Source organism: Tachypleus tridentatus, chromosome 1 (assembly GCF_004210375.1).
Source record: "Tachypleus tridentatus isolate NWPU-2018 chromosome 1, ASM421037v1, whole genome shotgun sequence".
Taxonomy (NCBI): Eukaryota; Metazoa; Arthropoda; class Merostomata; order Xiphosura; family Limulidae; genus Tachypleus; species Tachypleus tridentatus.
The window spans coordinates 96,305,231-96,326,702 of NC_134825.1; the positions used below are offsets into that span (position 1 = coordinate 96,305,231).

The following is a 21,472-nucleotide window of genomic DNA, read 5'->3' on the forward strand; positions in this document are numbered from 1 at the left end:
CCTTTTTTTAAAAAGGTAATAACAGTGTATTTATTTTATTTATTGGTTTTTGTAAGATACAATCTAACTGTAAGAGGGCGTGGCGATTAAAGAGCTCGACGACTCACAGTGTGAGAGTTGCGGGTTGGAATCCCTGTCATCGAACATGCTCGCCCTTTCAGCCGTGAGGACGTTATAACGCAAAAATCAATTCTACTATTTGCCGGTAAAAGAGTAGCCCACGAGTTGGCAGTGGGTGCTGTTCACTAGCTATTTTTCTTCTAGTATATCACTGTTCAATGATGGTTGACTAGCGTAGATAGGTCTCTTGTAGCTTTCAGCGAAATTCCAAAACAAAATAAAAAAAAAACTGACTCTAAAATTTAAATCTAAGTGAATCATTCGGATCTTACGTTGATACTTTTCGAAATAAATTGAAAAGAAATTATTTAGAGCTAGTTCCAAATTTTCAATGATAATATTATCAAATTTAGCTTGTATGTTGCGTAAAGTAATTAATTGAAGACTTACTGCTAAAAGGTGAGCCCGACATTGCCAAGCGTGTTAACGCAATCCGAGGGTCGCAGGTTCGAATCCCGATCGCACCAAACATGCTCACCCTTTTAGCCGTGGGGTATTATAATGTGACGGTCAATCCCACTATTCGTTGGTAAAAGAGTAGCCCCAGAGTTGGCGGTGGGTGGTAGTGACTAGCTGCCTTCCCTCTAGTCTTACACTGCTAAATTAGGGACGGCTAGCACAGATAGCCGTGGAGTAGCTTTGTGCGAAATTCAAAAACAAACACAATTGGTTTGAATTTCGCGGAAAGCTAAACGAGTGATATCGGCGCTAGCCGTCCCTAATGTAGCAGGTAGCTAGTCATCATCACTCACCGCCAACTTTTAAGTTACTCTTTTACCAACGAATAGTGGGATTGACTGTCACATTATAACGCCCCTACGGCTGAAAGGGTGAGCATGTTTGGTGTGACGGGGATTTGAACCCGCAACCCTCAGATTACGAGCCGAACAACTTAACCACTTGGCCATGCCAAGCATGGTATGAATATAACTTGCCAGGCTCCCTTTTTTTTTCGCTGACAATGCATTTAAGCTTAAATCCATCCCTGCTTATAATTTTTCAAATAAACGTTAAAGCATAAAATTATAACCAAAAATATTAAAAATAAAACAAGGCTTATCCACTACTTATGTGGAGTAATGAAGCTGTTTAATATAATGCGGAATTACTTTATTCGTAAGTTTCAAAGTTTCGGAAAGAGTTTATACATTTGTTGTTCATTTACACTTTTACGTATAGAGTTAACGGTCATGGTTTTCAACAATATAATTTTATTGCTATCCTATATTGGCAATAACTATTTGAAAACTAGTTACAGTCAATAAGCTTTTTGTTACAGATTATTTCAGTTGTACTGTGCTTATTTGCTCTCACCACTTGCAAGCATAACACTGGAGTTACTAACCTGTGCTGTTCGATGTACGAATCAGTTACATGATTGTATACACTGACCAAGAAAGAACGGGGGTAACGTACTGCATTACTGGAGTAAAAATGTCAATTTTGCTTTTTTTTATGTAATAAGTATTAGTGACCCAATCATCTTAAGTATCTCTTTGCTGTTCATAAAGGAATATCAGCATTACTGTGGCTGAAATACCAGCTTGAGGAAAATATGTTTGACATCTTTATTGGAAAGCTTTCAATACCTTGTTTTATCTCATTATTTTTCTCATTTTAGTTGGAAGTAACTACATTCGCAAAATTGGTTGCATTTATTAAATAATGATCTTAGATTTGGGACACTTTAAGTTTGATCAATTATATTGATTGCTAATTTGAATTAATTTTACACTTGCGAATAAAGGTTAAATTCTATAAATGGTATATCCCCATTGTTTTGTGGGTTGCACCTTTTCTAATACATTACGTTCTGCCATTTCCACTCTTGACATAGTTTGTATTCTACTTTTATTTGACTCTTCTTAGCAAATATTTGACATTATATGTTTTTATCCTAGTTACTGCATATTAAAAGTCGCCGAAACCATGAAGATGCTATTGCATTATGCTTTCTCTCTCTCTTTTTATCAATATGATCTAGTTATAATCCATATTTATATTTTATCTTTTAAGCCATGCAGTACTAAAACACGCGTAAGATCAAGGTTATAAACAATTAGACTTTAACATTTTTAATAATCAAGATGTGGAATGGAATTTTTCTTTAAAGTTGCTTAAAATTCTTTAATATGCAACATTTTATATTTTATATTTAATTTGCATTCAACAATAAGCAATATGGGTGTTATTAATTTAAATATCACTTTTAATATGGTTAGTTCATCTGTATTTTTCGTTTTTTACTTTTCTATACAGTCTAATTAAATTATGCACCAAATGTACGTATTATTAGTCATAACAAATGTGAATTAGCTTGTATGGTTTTTTTCACACCTATAATTGTTAAGTATGATTTAACTCAAATCTCTTTGGTTATTAGCAGAAATTAATTGTGTACCTTTTCAGATTATTCAAATGACTGATATAGTGACAACAAAAACATATTGATTGGCCAAGTTTTCGAGTATTTTTGTGTTATTTAAAGGACATTATAAAGGATATACTATAACTGACAGCTATGTCAGTATATTTTGTTTATTATTTATTACTAATACCTTTACAATTAATATATGTGGGATAACAGAGGACTATACTGGTGCACTGGACTGTAAATAATGAAAGGGCCTTTGAACTCAATAAAGGAGCGGGAATTCTGTGCAAATCAGTATAAACACAGACTACGAGATTTAAAGAATCAGCTTGTTTTGCATGTTGCTATTTTTTACGTGTTAGCACAGTGGTTCAACACAACAGAAAAGTTGATGGTTTATAAACGTTGAAAATCAGGTTTTTGACTCCTGCTATGGACACAACTATTTGAAAAAGACCAATTCATATTTATTCTGATTAATTATTTCAGTAACATTTTATATGTTTTAGCTTTTCATTTTAGTTCTGTGTTGTAAAATTATTTGTTTGTTTGTTTTGAATTTCGCGCAAAGCTACTCGAGGGCTATCTGCGCTAGCCATCCCTAATTTAGCATTGTAAGACTAGAGGGAAGACAGATAGTCATTACCACTCACCGCTAAATCTTGAGCTACTTTTTTACCAACGAATAGTGGGATTGACCGTTACATTATAATGCCCCGACGGCTGAAAGGGCGAGTATATTTGGTGCAACCGGGATACGAGCCCGCGACTCTCAGATTACGAATACAATTATTAATTCTAATGTTTTTCTTTCACTTTTAAAGTTTCTTTAATGTACAGCGCCATGTTTTTTGGGCAAGTCTGTAGCAATATTTATTTCACTTTTCTTAACCTTCTTCCTTTCACTTAATAAATAAACGATGTAGTTTGTTTGTTTTAATAATTTCGCGTGAAGTTACAGCTGTCCATAATTTACAATAATAATAGACTAAAAGGAATATAGTTAGTCAACACTAACGAATAGTGGGATTGATCAAAACATTATAACTCTTCTCTCTTCCCTCAGCTACAACTTTAGTTCGTCCACACTAGAAAAATTTAATTATGCTTTTACTTCAATAGCTAAATTTCCCCCTCAGTCGCACAGCGGTATGTCTGCGGTCTCAAGCCGCTAGAAATAGGGGTTAGATATCCATGGTGGACAGAACACAGATAGCTTTGTGCTCAACTCCAAACAAACGAAAAACAAACAGTAAGCAAATGAAAATTTCCTGATATACGTAATCAAAGTAGACTGATATAAGTTCAAGCTTTATAATTATAGTGCAGAAATCAAATACTCATAACTGAGCGAATTGTTAGAGAACAAAATCAGATAACTAAAGTGCGGAGAAAGAGAATAGCAACATTAAGTAGAATGCTTTACTCGAAAAGTGATCACATTCGGAGTGCATTTTTCGATAGTGAGATAGCCAATACAAGTATAACTCACCGGAGGCTATGAAATCGGTGAAAATTGGATCAATAAAGTATTTCGCTTAAACATAATCTATGAAGACAACTCTTTAATTATTCTTATATATAGGAATATGTAATTATATACATTTAAGTATGTATATATACATACCCTTGTTTTTGTACATTTATTATTTTTGTTTTTTATGTTGTTCAAGACAAAAGAAAAATCATGGTTCTCTCAACATCAATAACTAATAGAGGGCGTAGCAACAAATTCAGTTTACAATGCATTAACCGAAGGTTTAGTTATAGAAAGGTATCTGAAATGTGTTTTTATTACCAAATCAACAAAAGAAACTAGCAACATTTGCGATTTTAAACTTTGCTAAATAATTGCTATTATATAGGTACAAATGTGAAAAAAAATCCATCACTTTGAGTGAAAGATAACAATCGGAAAGTATCCCCACAGCAAGATGGCTGTTCGATTTGTTAGGTTCGAACAGATCAACCTAATACTATGGTTCATGCGAGTAACGCCATTTCTTACGGCAGGAAACCCTGACGCCAAAAGACTATACGACGATTTGATGAGCAGCTATAACCGGCTTGTTCGGCCTGTCAGAAATAACTCGGACACTCTCACTGTTAGGATGAACCTCAAATTATCACAACTAATAGATGTAGTAAGTATAAGTAGTTTAGCCGTTCTGTCTATTAGTATTAGACTGGTAAAGATGAATAGAAACACTGTTTTCTAATTTAATCACAATAGAACGCAACTAAGCTTTTCAGGAAACATTCAGCTAATAAAAGTACAAGTATTGAAATGTTATTTTATTAAACAAAAAATGGTGGTGTTTTGCACTTATTATAATTCTCGTATAACAAATTTCTGCTGGAGTGCTATATATCTAGATACTGTTGTTTACTAATTAAATTAGTTTTCAATAAATGAACATATATGTGATATACTTCAGAATATAAATACGATACTTTTTTCTTACAGTCGTCATTAAAACAAAAATCAGAATTTAAAGTCTGAGTTGAGCAAAACGCCTTTCAAAAACCTTCAAAATTTATACGACACTTATTATTACGATAGGGGTATAACTGGAAATTAGAATTTGAGTGTGTGTGTGTGGTTTTTTTTTTTTTTTTTGTAGCAAAGCCTCATCGGGCTACCTACTGTGTCTACTGAGGGAATCGAACCCCCTCATAACCCCCCATAAATCGGTAGATTTACCGCTGTCTCAGCGGTGAACAATTATAGAGTTTGAAGCATTAACCTTTCTACTCATACTCAAGATAGGAATAAGTGACAATGAAGGATCTGAAACAAGAACTTAAAAAAAGAGAGAAAACCATTATGTCATTGCATAATATATGTAAAAACGGCTCGTGTGGGTTGAGATTTTTTTTTTTTTTTACGTAGAGGAGCGAACAACGTTTCTACCTTCTTCGCTCCTTTACGTAAAAAAAAAAATCTCAACCCACACGAGCCGTTTTTACATATATTTTTCTCGACAAGTGGGTTTTCTCGACATCCCTGGTCATTGTATAATGTAATATTAATGTGTTTGTAAACTCACGACTCGTATTTAATATATTTATATGTAATGTTTGTTTTTGCGCAAGTGCTAGAAAGACTAACATTACAGTAGTATCTTCACTGTCGGAAACAATAAGTAAGCTTTCATCAGTAAGCACAGTTTGTGAGTATCTATATTAAAAATTGATTTGGTTAACGCATAGAAGTGACTCATTTAAATGTGTAAATGAGCTGAGCCCTTCTTTCTCTGAACATTAATAGTACTAACGTTTTCAATGTAAAAAGTTTTATATAAATACGTGTGTGTATAGGCGCTCAGTACGGGAACACCGCTTGCTCTGTTATTCCTACGGTTGTGTTAGAATGATATAATAAAAATACTGCGTCTAGGAGGCTCTTATAAACTAAATATATGTTTGATCTGAGTAAGCTTTTATATTCTTTTCTTTTCTGATGAAGGAAGTGGGACTCAGTTTTTTGATAAAGATCCAATTTTTTACTGCGAAAGCTATTTTATTTGTGCGAAACTGAAATATATGTTTATATTTGAAGAAAAGTTTCACTTTGTACCAATGCAGTTCGTAATTATGTTAATTATAGTTTCTCATTACTTGTCATTAAAATTTATTAGCAATATATCCGTGGTGAATTTTGAAAATTCAGTTCATGTGCATATATTTTAGTACAAACTTTATTTAAATCTAATAAAGCTTGTATAATTTCCATGCATTATTGTTGCGAATTATATGAATTAAAAATGAAAAATCGTAGCTTAATTTGTTACATATTAATATTTTTTCTCATCTTTCCAAGTGACATTGATATTTGAAAAGAAATAAAATTCCTTTTTCATTCATTACATGCTCATTGGACAACAGTTTAAACTCATGACGAACTATGGTATAAAATTTTAAATAAATTGTGTCGAGTAGAATACTTAACGATATAGAAACTAATACGCATGTACATTGACAAGTTGTCCAAATTAATTATACAAATTAATTAAGAATTGCTAACTTAAAAAGGGGTATAAGAATCGTCAAAAACGTACATAAACAAGTTAAATAATGCAAAGATTATATTTTCAAGCATACATCTGGGGACTCTATAAACATTTTTGAAGTAAACTCATTAGGCTGGTAGTAGTGTCTACGTTATTCTTTGAAGCTACAAATCCTTATTTTGACTCCACTGGAACTGGTAAGTACTGTAAAACATGGAGTAAATGTAGGGACTTGTAGGCTGATAAAATAATATAAACTATTTCCTACCTAGTCTGTTTAATTTTTTCGAGTCTCGAATTGTAGACTTCAAAATATAATATTTACATTTTGATTCAACTTTTTTCTGTACGTTTTTCACGACTCCTATTCCCCTTTTTAAATTAACAATTTTAATTGTTTCTTAAGTTTATGAAGAGTAAATTCTAAGCTTCATACGTTGAAAAAAATTGAACGTTACGTGTTTTTTGCTCCATTGGCTATTTTCTTCACCCAGTTATTATTTACTGAAGCGGATGGTTTTGTGCCCGAAGTTTCTTGTAAAGATTAGTTTTATAAGCGTCGAGTACAAATGAAGTCTCTTATAACAACTGTCGTTTTGAATTAAGCACAGATCTACACAATGTGTGCTCTTCCCACCACGAGTATCGAAACACGGTTTTTAGCGTTGTAAGTTCGCAAACATACCGCTGAGCCACTGGGGGACCTCGTGATTATAGCCCTGTAAATTAACTTTTTAAATAGGTCATGAACATTCACAATTTCATATCGTATATCTTTATAGGTGATTTGGTGAAAAATACCCAGCCGATTTTGCTGTAGACTAGGGAAACAAAAATATGAGTAATAATAATAAAATATGCTCTCACAATTTCAACAAAATATGAAAATCAGTAGAGTAAATCACCACTCACAAGAGTAGAGAAATCAAGTACATTAATCGTCTACCGTTAGAAAACTCACTGAAATAGTCGCAGAAAACCACTTAGAGACAAAGTACAACAGCGAACTCGTGAAACAATAAAAAACAACAAATTCTAGGAATAATGAATCCTCAACCAGGCAGTTTCTAGTTAATGCCTTACGAGTTGAACAAATTATTTTCCAATTAATGCCCAGTAGTAAATTACTAGATTTTTTCCAATAAAGTGAATGACTTAGAGAAATTCTTCAGGGAAAAATGAAGTCATTTGAATTAATTTTAAACTATGGCATACTCAGTATTACCTTTATTATTGTTGTCCAGATTTCAATAAAATATTCGTAGCCGTTTTTCTGTAGCGGCTTATAAAATTATAATAAAAAAATAATAAGGATAGATATCCTTATAAATGTTGCTTTCTCTAATAAAACGAAACGTTTCCGACTAGAATAACAGCGCTTAAGTGGCTCAGGAGAGCTTATGTTGGTAGCGATGAAAAATGAGATTTACTTTTTCTAAAATCAACTTTAAAAGAGTCCTACAACTTTCTCAGGAGTTTGTTTAGTATCTGTGCATAGATTTAGGCACGGTTTATCCAGCTTTTTTGCAGGGATTCGGTGTTTCAGCGGCCTCGAAGAGCAATTTGACTAGTACTAGTGAAAAAATAAAATCAATTCTTCCCTTTCAAGAATTAACAAAAAATTGTTGTGTTACCTGCATAGGAGTTTTTTAGCAGGTTTGCCTATATTATAGTAAAATACTCATAGCCATTTATTCCGTAGGCTTGGGAAACAAGTATAATATGAAGAACAAAGAATTAATGCTTATGTATAAAAGTACAGAAAATGGCCATTATTCCCTTCAAACTCTGCTTTTGTGACCTGGATAATGAAATTTAGAAATTAACCTATTTGCTTTATAAAAACTGGCAAATTTGCACATTTTCATTTACATAAAGTCTGAATAAAACAACGTATGAATCAAGATTTACATTTATTTATACTAAAGTTATAAATAAATATAAATAAGTCTAAAAATATTTAGAAGTGAGTAGTTTTTTGAGATTTGCAACCGTAATGTAAATCACTTTTACGTATTAGCTCCCAAATATAATCTCCCATCATGTTTTCGTTATACGCTCCTTGGTCGCGGCCTTCAAAGTTCAGTATATCTTGGTGGAAGCGCTCGCTTTGCTCCTCTGAATATGTTCCCATGTTTTCCTTGAATTTATCAAGATGAGCATCAAGGATATGGACTTTTAGGGACATCCTGCAGTCCATTTTGCCGTAGTTCTTTACCAGATCCTCAACCAGTTCCACATAATTTTCGGCCTTGTGATTGCCCAAGACCTCCCCAAAACACTGAGACAAAGCTGCCCCAAGCTTTTTCCCTTCTTACTGAGCTTCTTGGGGAATTCTGTGCACTCCCAGGATCTTCTTTATTTGTGGTCCAACGAAGACACCAGCTTTGACCTTTGCCTCAGACAGCTTAGGGAAGAAATCTCTAAGACACTTGAAGGCTGCAGACTCCTCATCAAGAGCTATGACATACTTGTTTCTTAAGATCCTATTTTATGTGCAGTGTTGGAAACAACACCTTCTGGAGGTCCACTAGTGGTTCACACTTGACATTGTACCTCCACTTTGTGAACTCGGTGTGCTGTGGCCAGTGCTTCCTGTTGTAGTGTGCTGCGGTGTCTCTGCTGTCCCAAAGGCAAAGATAACACGGAAACTTCGTAAAGCCTTCTTGGAGACCCATCAGGAATGCCAGCATTTTGAAGTCTCTGATAATTTCCCAACCATATTCATCATACTTCAAGGCTTCTAGCAAGGTCTTGACGCTGTTGTATTCTTCTATGAGGTGTACCGATAGATATTTAAATTTTAAAAGGTCTAAAATTTTTATAATGTAAAATCTTACTATTCAAACAAGCAAAAATTGTCCGTCTTAACTTCTAAAGTTATTTTGCAGTGCTCGCAGCTAAAATGAGGTGCTCAGGGTTTGTCTTGATTCCCGACAGGCATGCCATATGCCTTGTAGGCTTCACACATTTTAGCAAATGCTGTCACAGAGTACTTTTTCACTCTTGTCTTGATAAATTGGCCATATACATAGCAGAATGGGTCTGGAGAATGCTTGGAGTTTCTTGATGCTATCTCTGATAAAATCAGATAGGTCTATGTGTTCATTTAGGCAGCTAGAACTAAACTGAAGTGGTGAGTGGTGAGAGTTCTTGAAAATTTTCGTAATTTAGAGAAAATTTTCTATCAGCTACTCAGCACTGAATCTACCTGTACTGTTCTGGAAAATAGGTAAATTTGAAAATTTCATTATTCAGGTCACAAAAGCAAAGTTTGAAGAGAAAAATAGGACTCTTCCATTTTCTTCAGTCATAAGCAACTGGGAAATAACATTTTCTGCCCAGGAACAAGAAAAAGTAAAAATTTTGTTACATAGTGTTATTCGTTTAACGTCTATCGGTCGAACCTGAAACTTTGGTTTCTAATGCCCATCTTGCAACCCTAATGCTAATTAAGACTAAGCATAAAAAGTGTTTGTGATAAGTTAACCTTAAGTAATATAATTAGTAATAAGCGTCTTGCTTCCACAAAATTAAAAGAAAATCTAGTCAGTTTAAGTAAAACTAAACTTATGTAATTATGTGCATCAAACGTGGCTTGATGGTTAGCGTACCTAATCTGTAGATCCATGAGTTCGTGGTTCGAGTTCTGCATGCTTGAAAATTGTGATTGTCACTTTGGGACCAGTAATGTGTTACAAGAGTAACAGACAAATCTCATTATTCCGTCAGACAAGAATTGGGTACTGCTGATTGGCCGGGCATGGCCAGATGGTAAAGGCACTCGACTCGTAATCTGAGGGTCGCGGGTTCAGATTCCCGTCACATTCAAACATGCTCGCCTTTTCAGCCGTGGGGACATTATTATGTGACGGTCAATCCCACTATTTGTTGATTAAAGACTAGCAGATTCATTGGTTGACTTGCCTCAAGTTCCGGAGGATTCCTTTTAAAATTAATATATCCTACTTCAAATTTCAAACCTTTCAATTCAATTTCAGTGTTTGTAATGATTTCTTGTTTCATACCTCTAGAAATATTTTCCTTAAGCATCTAGATATTATCACCTTGGTTTCAGTCAGCCACTTTACAAACGTCTGCTAATAAGAATAATTTCTACTTTATTATGACAGTTACATTTCGAAGATTTTTCTGAATGTTGTCATTATCAATAAATGGATTAAGTGATTTTTAATGTATGTATGAAGATAGTGGTCGGGATATGGACCAAATCCACAAATTTCTGAAGAAGTTCTTAAAGAGTATTGGTTAATTTCAGATATCGTGCCATAATGTATTTCCCTTTCGCTTTTTATATATTTTAATATGTTTTTCAAACTATTAATTGTTATTAAAATACAATGCTGAAAAGAAAGTATTTCATTTCTTCTCACAACATGTATAATTTCTACATTCTCGTATGTATCATTTAATATTTTATTTTATATTGTTATATAAATTACATACGCATATTCTAAGTTTTTTTTTATAATCAATCTTAAAGGCCTAGTTCATTTCATCGAAAAAATTTTCAACCAGCTCAAAATAACTTTACTTCAGTTTGTAATACAGGAAAGAAATACTAAACATTCTTAACAATACGATATAAAAAGAATGGTACTGCTACACTAACGTCACTACTCATTACAGCGAGCTGTTTCCAACATCATTTACATCGTATTTCAGTTTTTTCTGTATTCTCTTCTACAGCATCAGTGTAATGAGCGAAAGTAGTTGGAGTAGCAGCTGCGTAATACACGTCTAAGACTGGCAAAAGACAAAGAGTGCGTTGCTAGGGGCGTGGAACTAGAGGGGGGTCGGCCCCATCATAAACAAAAGTTCTCACGATAAAATATTTTTGTTTGTTTTGAATTTCGCGCAATGTTACACGAGGGCTATCTGCGCTAGCCATTCCTAATTTAGCATTGTAAGAGTAGAGGGAAGGCAACTAGTCATCACCATCCACCACGAACCCTTGGGCTACTCTTTTACCAAAGAATAGTGGAATTGACCGTCACATAATAATGCCCCCGCGGCTGAAAGGGCGAGCATGTTTTGTGCGAGAGAGATTCGAACCCACGACCCTCAAAATGCTCTAATCATGTGGCCATACCAGGCCCTTTACGAAAAAAGAAGTTGCCCAAAAAATATGTTTCTCGTTCTACAAGGGGAAACAATAGGGCATACTGGTATGATGTAGATCAACATGATATTACAGTAAATAAGTCTGAACTCAATTATTTATTCTAATTTTGTAACAATGTTTTTACAGTTTTGTGTAATTTGTAAAGCACAAAATACTTCTGACAAGTACTAAAACTATTGTAAGACTGCATACTTAACTTATATTTTTATTCATAATTTTTTTTTGTGTTACATACGCTTTACAAAGACAGGCAATGCTACCATGGGTAATATTTGCACTGGCAGAAGACAATAAGCTGATTTTTCAACATGTGCTGAACATCTGTTATTCAATTGTAACAATACAAAATTCTTTACACAATATTCCACCAGTCTTATTTTTTCAAGTACAGTTTTTCTACCTGATTTACATTAAAAGATATATATTTCAACATGTCATCAATGGCTAGATGGAATTAAGTTCTAAAAGTAATACAGTGGTTTCATGTATAAAGCGCTTCACTGATTCATTACTTCTATTTTTAATCATACTTTTTACTGTTTTGAAGAGGTGGATGATGTTAATATCACATTTAACATAGCCAGGGAGGTGAAGGCGTTCGACTCATAATCCGAGGGTTGTGGGTTCGAACCCCCGTCGCACCAAACATGCTGCCCCTTTCAGCGGTAGGGGCGTTATAATGTTACGTGGGTGGTGATGACTAGCTGCCTTCCCTCTTGTCTTACACGAAAGTAGGGAGGGCTAGCTTTGCGCGAAATAAAAAAAAATAAATGTTGAACAAGACAGTTTGTTTGTTTGTTTTTTGGAATTTCGCACAACGCTACTCGAGGGCTATCTGTGCTAGCCATCCCTAATTTAGCAGTGTAAGACTAGAGGGAAGGTAGCTAGTCATCACCACCCACCGCCAACTCTTGGGCTACTCTTTTACCAACGCCTAGTGGGATTGACCGTCACATTATAACGCCCCACGGCTGGGAGGGCGAGCATGTTTGGCGCGACGCGGGCGCGAACTCGCGACCTTCGGATTACGAGTCGCACGCCTTACGCGCTAGGCCATGCCAGGCGTGAACAATACAGTTAATTGTATTTTTGTGATTTAACGTACTACATTTACTCTTGAAAAGGAAACTCATATAACCTTACTCTGACGGTTCACATATCGCGCTAGTCGACTCGCATTCAAAATTTTATTCAACAACTATTTTATGAATTTTTGTCCATAATTTTGGCATAAAGCTGTAGATTTAAATGCAAAAAATCATATACATTATTTAATTTCTTAATTTAGAAGCAAATATTCAAGAAACACACAAATATCGATTTTTGTTTCACGTGGATTTTTGAATGCAGCACTGGTTATGTGTTTTGCTTACAGCAAAGCCACATCGGGCTATATGCTGAGCCCACCTAGTGGAATCGAACCCCTGGTTTTAGCGTTGTAAGTCCGTCGACTTACCGCTGTACTAGCTAGGGGGGGGGATCAGCACTGATGAAATTAGATGTTTATAATATCAAAATACAATGTGTATAGTTTTGTACGGATAAAGAACTTAAAGTACCGATACTTAAAAGCTAGAATATAAAATAAAAACTTCGTAAATAGCTTTTTTGCATGATAACATATCACAAATATACTCAACTACTTCGAATTTTGAAAAGAGTCTTCTATATACACTTATTTGTGTATATGACGTAAATAACCAGTCGAAAGCTCAGAATGTGCCACAGCTGGTTTTCCCAACCGTGTTTAAATATAACGACGTTGTTTTTTTCTTTCGAGACAAACATTCATGCTGATGTGTCGAGTTTTTAGTCTCTTTAAAATTCCATTTTTTACTCACATATAGCTTCTTTACTAAACTTCATAAAATATAATAAATTTCTGTGGTGTCAATATAGTAATTTATTATTTTTTGTTTATTCAAATGCATATATAAAACCATAAAAATATTTCATTTTACGTCCTCCATATGAGAAATTTCTTAAGGCTTAGCAATTACGAGAAACAGCAACTGAATACAAAGGTCGTAACTGGAAGAGATAATTGTTTGCTTTACTTCCTTATTTACTATTCTATGTTAAAAAAAAAAGTTTAACATCTGATTTGTAAATAGTAATTATGTATATACATATGTAATGTATCATAACTGAAATGTGGTCGTATTCTGCAAAATATTAGTCCATTAAAACAAAGGACACTTTGTGAACACTAAAGGTCTGTTTCATATTGTTGGTGAAAGGAAATCAAGTTAGAGGAAAAAAGTCACATTTTATTTAAATGTCATAAGTAATTAAAGTACTAAAACCAAAAATAATTTAAATCAGTTATTAATTGACAGTACTGACTTTTGCATATTGACATCACAAATTATGTATGATGGTATCACACATACGCTAGTATGCAAAAAGGAACGTTTTAAAATACGTATTTTTAATGATAAATATTAAAGTAAAGTAAAGAAACTAAAACATTTAATTCAGTCATTTACTGACAATACATGACATTTACAGATTGAAAACATCTTATATAATATTGTGGCATTACATATATATTCAGCGTTTTTAATGTTGACGATAAAGATGAATATTCCAGCTGATACCAAGAAGAAAGTCTGTCACAGTCTTGCGGTTCTCCTGTCGAGCAACACACAAGTGCTTAGACGCTCTTGTATCTGCATATAGCGTCGACGAACTCTTCATTGAGGTGGTTGCCAATTGCATCCTCCTGTATAATGGTGTACAACTGATGAAAAATATTTTTGTTTTATTAGTATAAATATTTATGGTATTTAAATAAAATGTGATTTTTTTTTCCTGGGACTTTATTTCCTGGATTCTTATGATTAGATATCGTAACATGAATGCACGTTACCACGTCATTGTAACTTCTGTTTTAGCCAGCAATAATTGAAAGAGCAAAACGATAAATATATATTATTGTAACATTTAAGCTATTTGTATAAAACAATTAGTATTTTCGAGTTATACTATAGAATGAAAGATGTAACGTATATATTCCTTTTTTTATCGAACAAATAAAGTGATTCTGATTTGATACTGAAAATAAACAAACAAAAATTTTGTCTTAAAAACATTTGATAAGTATCTAGAACTTGTAAAGGATTCATATCTGAAATTTGAAAATTTTCTTGTGCATAAAAATATTTTGAATCTTAAAATGAAAATTACTCTGCATCTTGCTCAGTCAACAGTCCGAAAGAAAAGAATTTACGAGAAATTCATTAATTAAAATATCTTGGTACTTAACAAAAGCTTTGTGATATTTATTAATAACCTGCAAACTTTTATAGACTATAAAAATTATAGTATAATTAATCTCATAGATACTTTTATGGTCACGAGATAAGTGGATTCCACCCAACCCACGACGAAAGGGATAAATATCATGTATTTTCACTAGTTTGTTGTTATGCTATCCGTAAAATTTTATTTTATGTGTTCATACAGATTTTAACATATCGGGAGATGGTCTTACTAGGCATGTTGCATGCAACATGTCATCAATGTGTGGTTTCAGTATGTGACTAAAGTTAAGCCAATATTTTAAGAAAACAATTATTATATGATATGCACACATATTATCCATTACTTGATATATTATCTTTCTATAAAACACTTCACTAATTTACTAGATTTCACCTCTCCCTCTAATAATACTTCTTAACTTTTGTGATGTTTTTCATTTCTATAACTTCCTCAAAAGGATGCTTATTTTCATGTTTAGCTTTACAAGTCAGTAGAGTTTATAGGATCTATGTAAATGACAATTAAGTTGTTTCGTCTTTGTCTGGAGCTTTTTCTTACAAACTGCACATAGTCTATACATTTGCTTTGGTCGTCTCATTCAGCTTTAGAATATATATACAGGGCAGGATGTTAAGTTTCGAAAGTGTTTACTCTTTTTTGTTTACTAAAACTGATAATGCTTTCATTTGAATGTATAACACTATCTGACTCATGGTTTTACTAAAAGAAGAGGGTGATCAATATGGTAGATTTGGTTTGTGAAGACAAAAGTTGAACGTGTGAATTATAACATATTGTCGATATTTGCGTATTTACATTACACGGAAAGTTGAAAATAAATGGTTCAAAGTTTACATAAAGACATATACTTCTGCATAAATGTAATGTTCACCACACTTTATCTGGAGCTTTTTCTCACTTTACGTAGTGATACAAAACACTAATTATGTATTCACAGTATTTAATGAGACATTTTAGTTAGCATACAATTTTTCTGTATTTGTATTCAGTTAGATTCTATAAACTGACTATTCATGTTTATAAATAAACTATCAACACTCATACTGAAACGTTTTAACTTATATATGATTAACTTTCATGCAATTCTTTGTACGTTATATTCATATTACTATTTTAGTTAGAGTGTATGTTTTTCACTTATATAACAATATGTGAAAATAAACTTAAATAACATGAGACATTATACTAAGGACATGTTACTACATGAATGAATAAATTATTTCATGCAAAGTTATCATTTTGGATTTCAGTTAACAGGCTCAGTAAAACTAGTTTATTGAATATATCAAAGATTTCAGTTAACAGGCTCAGTAAAACTAGTTTATTGAATATATCAAAGATTTCAGTTAACAGGCTCAGTAAAACTAGTTTATTGAATATATCAAAGATTTCAGTTAACAGGCTCAGTAAAACTAGTTTATTGAATATATCAAAGCAGATATTCCCTCACACAGAATTTAAAACTGTAACATAGCTTATCTTTTCATAAAAAATATGCGTGTCAGTGTTCTGTGACTTTCTTATATAAAAATCGTTTTTACTCATAATATAATATACTTGCTACTTATATATATGTAATTATAATATCAGTCTTAAGCATGACACATACTGAAACATTTGTTAAAATAATTTTAAGATACACTACTGTACTATTTATAAAAACGTCTCAATTTATGAATACTGTCCTACACATGTCAAGCTTAGTCTTTTACACCTCACGAATAACAGTTTCTAATTATATATGCAAACATAGCTTTCTCTTTCTCGGGGCATGGTGATCCTGAAAAGGACCTTTAAGTTTTGTATCTTTAAAGAAAATCATTTTCTTCAGAAGCAATTACCTTTCGTCTTCACTACCTTCAGTATAAATCTTCATGTTATGTTTATTTTGTATAATACCAATGACTCAGGAATTTGGGAATATTTAAATGTCCAATCATATGATTGTATAAATAATGGAACACTCACCAAAATGATTTGTACGTAGTCGATGGCCATATTATTTTACAGTACTCTGCAAAAATGTCAAAACAAAGTCAAAAATTAGATTTCAGGCTACTTTCGAATACTTTGGAAAGTAAATCACAGGTGAAACATTAAAATTTTATTAATCTTATTTAAAACAACAGAAATTCAAGGGAAGTACTCGATATTTTGTATATTCTCCTTTTGCTTTAATAACTGCAAACAGTTTCAGGCATTGTTGCAACATAGTAAATTAAAATCTCCTTTGCAAGTACCTTATAGAGAGGTCATGCATCATTTGAATAACTCCAGCAGGGCCCGGCATGGCCAAGCGTGTTAAGGAGTTCGACTCGTAATCCGAGGGTCGCGGGTTCGAATCTCGGTCGCACCAAACATGCTCGCCCTTTCAGCCGTGGGGGCGTTATAATTCATCCAACTGTGCCTGGATAAGAAGGCCAAAAGGGACAATGGCAGACCATCTATTCTGAGAAAGCATGGCCCACTGAGAAAGGAAAACACAACCCCAGGTGGGATGCTGTGGTAAGAATAGAAGTTTGGCAGCATACAGTAGAGACAGTTGCAAACAGCAAAGGTGTAGAGGATGTTCATGAGACTCAGTGTACAATCTATAAAGGGAGAAGTGCAGAATGTCCCTGTGCAGAGCCAAAACCCCTGATGGTGAACAGGGTCCAACATCTTTAAAGACGGGGTCCTGACAGCGCCATAGTCCAGTTTTGACCAAATTAAGACACGATAGATTTTTAGCATAGAACATTGATCTGTTTCCTAAGAGGTGGAAGAGAGGACACATAGGATGTTCAGAGCTCTTGTACACTTGACACTTAGCTGCTTAAAGTATGGAATAAAGGTCAGCTTATTGTCAAAAATAAGCCCCAAGAACTTTGCATCAGGGACCACAAAGAACACAACATCTCTGAGATAGAGCTCGGGATTGAGGTTGAATACCCTTTGGTGGCAGAAGTGCATGCAAATGGTTTTAATACGAGAAAAGGTTAAAACCATTTGCTGTGGTCTACGTCAGTAAATGATTGAGTGCAGGCTGTAGCTGCCATTCAGTAAATCTCAAGCTTAATGACTGACATGAGATGTGGAAGACATCAACATAGAGGCTGTTTGTAGCTGTGGGGGAAGTTTTCCACTGATTGCATTAATCTTTATAATGAAAAGTGTGATATTTAAGATGCAGCCCTGGGGGACTCCAAATTTATATGGTAAAGAGCAGGAAAGTGTCAAATATACATGAATTTGGAAACGCTAGTCCATAAAAACTGTTTGGTAAAAAGGGGCAAATGGCCACACACACCATATGAATGGAGGTCTTACATGATGTCATACTTCCTTTCTTAATCCTAAAGGGTAAAAAATTCTTCATGTGTTTTTAAAGCGACTCTATTGGGTACACTGAGACATCTGCCTGCACTTCCACTGTAGCAGAGGAATGGAGAGCAGCAGCATACGTTAAAGGTGGAGTGGGGGACAGTAACCTTTTAGCCTTGTAGTAAGAAATGTTGTGAACCATTTTCAAATGCTGTACCTCTCTTTTCCCTACTCATCTAGGGCAAAAATGAAAGTAAAAGGGGTGAGAGCCACTACAGTTAACACAATGAGGGTCCATTTTGCACTCGTAGATATCATGGTCCTTGCCAGTGCAATGAGCACACATCAAGGAACCACGAAATGATGTTTTCAAGTGACCAAACAACTAACATTGGAAATATCTGAGAGGCTTTGAAATATATGGATGTACCTTGCAATATAGATAATCTGCCTTGATGGTGGCAGGCTGGCGTGGTGGTGTAAATGCCAAAATGAGAACATTGGTCAGCAAAATAATTCCATCTTTGGGAGTGGAGATATGCCTCCTGCAGAAGCTCCTTGGGTGTAGAAACCAGTGAGGGTCTCTGACTCGGGGATGTTCTTCAAATTCCTCTCAACAATAACTTCATGTGACGAATTCAAAGTAGCATGAGAAGTAACCTTTTCTGGAGGTTCCCTCACCGCATACAGGAATCCATACGAAGGGAAATAATGATACACAAAGCTAAATGTACATTTATGAAATTCTCAATATTTGACAGTACATCAGGAACTTATTTTCTGGTTCTAAGTTGTTACTTGTTTTTATTTAGAAGTCACACATTTTTCATTTAAAATTACCACCGTTTACATATATAACTCATAAAGATCTGTACATAGTCTTATTCGCTGATGTTGGATGAGACATTTAACCAATACCCGAGCTTGAGTTCGTTCTGTCATCTGTAAATGTCTCAACTGAATTTAAATACCATAATTGATATAGTTCTTGACCAATAGTTTGACACATTTCAATTTGACACACAATATGACTAGTCAGACCATCTACATTTTTAATCTTTGTAGCGCTATCATATCACCCTTTATAAAATTTATGGGGTTGGAATGAACAAATAATGCTATGGGCATAATGTGCATGAAAAGTAATCCAACAAAATGATGCTTAAAGTACCTACTGAGTTTCATGTTATCAGTACATTGTTCAAGATCTTTGAAATGAACACTTGATTTATAATTAAGGTTCATTTATGATTATGTGCATTTGGAAAACTAATAAACGTTAATGAAGTTTTGGAATATATGGAAATATAACTTCTTGTTTATAGAAGTGAAAGTACTACATTATTTAGGTGAACACAAGATTAAATTTTCTAATCTTTTCATCAGTAATATGTAATCATGTTGTACGTCGTAACAAACAACTGTCTTGAAACTAGTGCTCATCTAACGTATATGTGTTTCTATGTGATGACCCTTGTATTTCCTAATAAACAGTAGCACATCTAACATAGGTTTATCTCAACATTTTATGAATTTTCAATGTGTGGAATTTCAAGTGAGTGGTAAGTGTTGTTATTTTGAATAATAGTAGTAAAGTTAAACAATAAGTCACTCATTTGTTTTATTTAGTTGTGGCAAAATGAAATAATACTTTCCATGGTTATCATAACATTATAACATGCATTATATGTGAATATACACTTATAAAGTGAAACTGTATGTTACCGTATATAGAAAACTAAATAAGCATCCCTTTCAGGATAATAAAAGTATGTAAATTATTGGTTATAATAATTTCCGAATTCAAGTAATGGATAATAAAATCCGACGTATGTTATAATAATTTTCTTATTGATTTGTGAAACCAAAACAGTGTGTGTTATATGGTAGATTGTCTGCCTTAAATTAACACTATTCTTAATAATTATATCATATTTGGTCTATAGAAACACAGTAAAATATATAAGTGAAATAACATTTTGTCAAGAACAATAAAATTCATGGATAAAAATTAAGACAAAGTAAAGAACGTGTACGATATTTAAATAAGCATCCTTTTCAAGACAATATCTGTGATTGAATAATTAAATATAGACAGGAAAGCTAGAAAGTTCAACATGTTAAATCATGAAAACACAATCGAATGTCCTTTTCAATATTTATAAAAATATGTGTAATAAAAAATGTTTAGCAGTATCATAAATGTGATACCACCACTCTCCAGCTCTAGAAATAAGAGAAGGTGTTTTATACATCAAGCAAAAGTATTACTTTTATAACATAATTATGTCTAGGCACTGATGACATGCTGAGGCATTTATCTTTTAATGTAGATCAGGTTGAAAAATCTTAATATCAAGAATAATAAAGTGTTATAAAGAAATATTGTGTCAAGAACTTTCTATTATTATATTGAACCAATTATAGATGTCCATCACATGGGTAAAACAATGAGTTCACAATCTTATACTTATATAAACATTACCCTTAGTAACATTGCCCACCATTGTAAAACATATGCGATACAAATAAATATTAGTTGAGACCTGTATGCAGCCATATGAAACTGTCAGCCTTTATAAGTTTCATGTAATACTTTACTCATAAAGCAAAACTGTACACACATAGTGATGAAATTAGATTAAATTGCTAGTTTTAAGACTGTTACTATAATATCATTTGATATACATTATATCAATACACCCGTTTATTGCACTTCATGGAACTATGACGTTACCATCTCTGATGTCTACGAGATCAATAACCCTGTTGTCTAGACGCCATTGTCTCTACCCCTCCCTGACGCATCATTGCGTGAGGTCAACGCAGATATGTAGCCCTCTGGCAGAGTGTCATGCAAGAGCTGCATTAAGGAAGAATCAATCTAGAGTTAAAGTCTTATAAACTTTATTAAGTGAGAAATGTCAAATAAAGCAAATTCGAGCTTTTGGTTCGATGGAATTTTCTGGAAACACATTAAGCTTAATTAGAAGCCTGCAATTTTTCTAGTTAAAGCAAATACAGTAGTTATAACATTAATGCTTGTCTTCTCAACTTTTTAAATCACCTAGGTCATACATACCACAATAATTAACTTTAATTTCATCAAACAAAAGTATGTAGGGCTTATTATTGTTATTGTTATTGCACGCTCTGACATGGTAATGTACGTCACAAATTAAACTTGAAACAGAATAGCTATGTAAAAATATAGTACGTTGATTCATT

The 21,472-nt window shown here is 33.5% G+C and overlaps 1 protein-coding gene across 2 annotated transcripts in view; it reads left to right on the forward strand.

The window, feature by feature from the left end:
- The first annotated feature begins 4,207 nt into the window (after positions 1-4,207).
- The window catches only part of LOC143256260 (acetylcholine receptor subunit alpha-like 1), a 42,049-nt gene continuing 24,784 nt past the window's right edge, over positions 4,208-21,472 (forward strand). For both annotated transcript variants that reach the window (XR_013031220.1, XM_076513231.1), the window contains exon 1: positions 4,208-4,638. Coding sequence is in view for 1 of the 2 variants with exons in the window: in XM_076513231.1 (XP_076369346.1) it covers positions 4,429-4,638 (210 nt within the window). In the remaining variant the exon portion in view is untranslated. The remainder of the gene's footprint in view (positions 4,639-21,472) is intronic.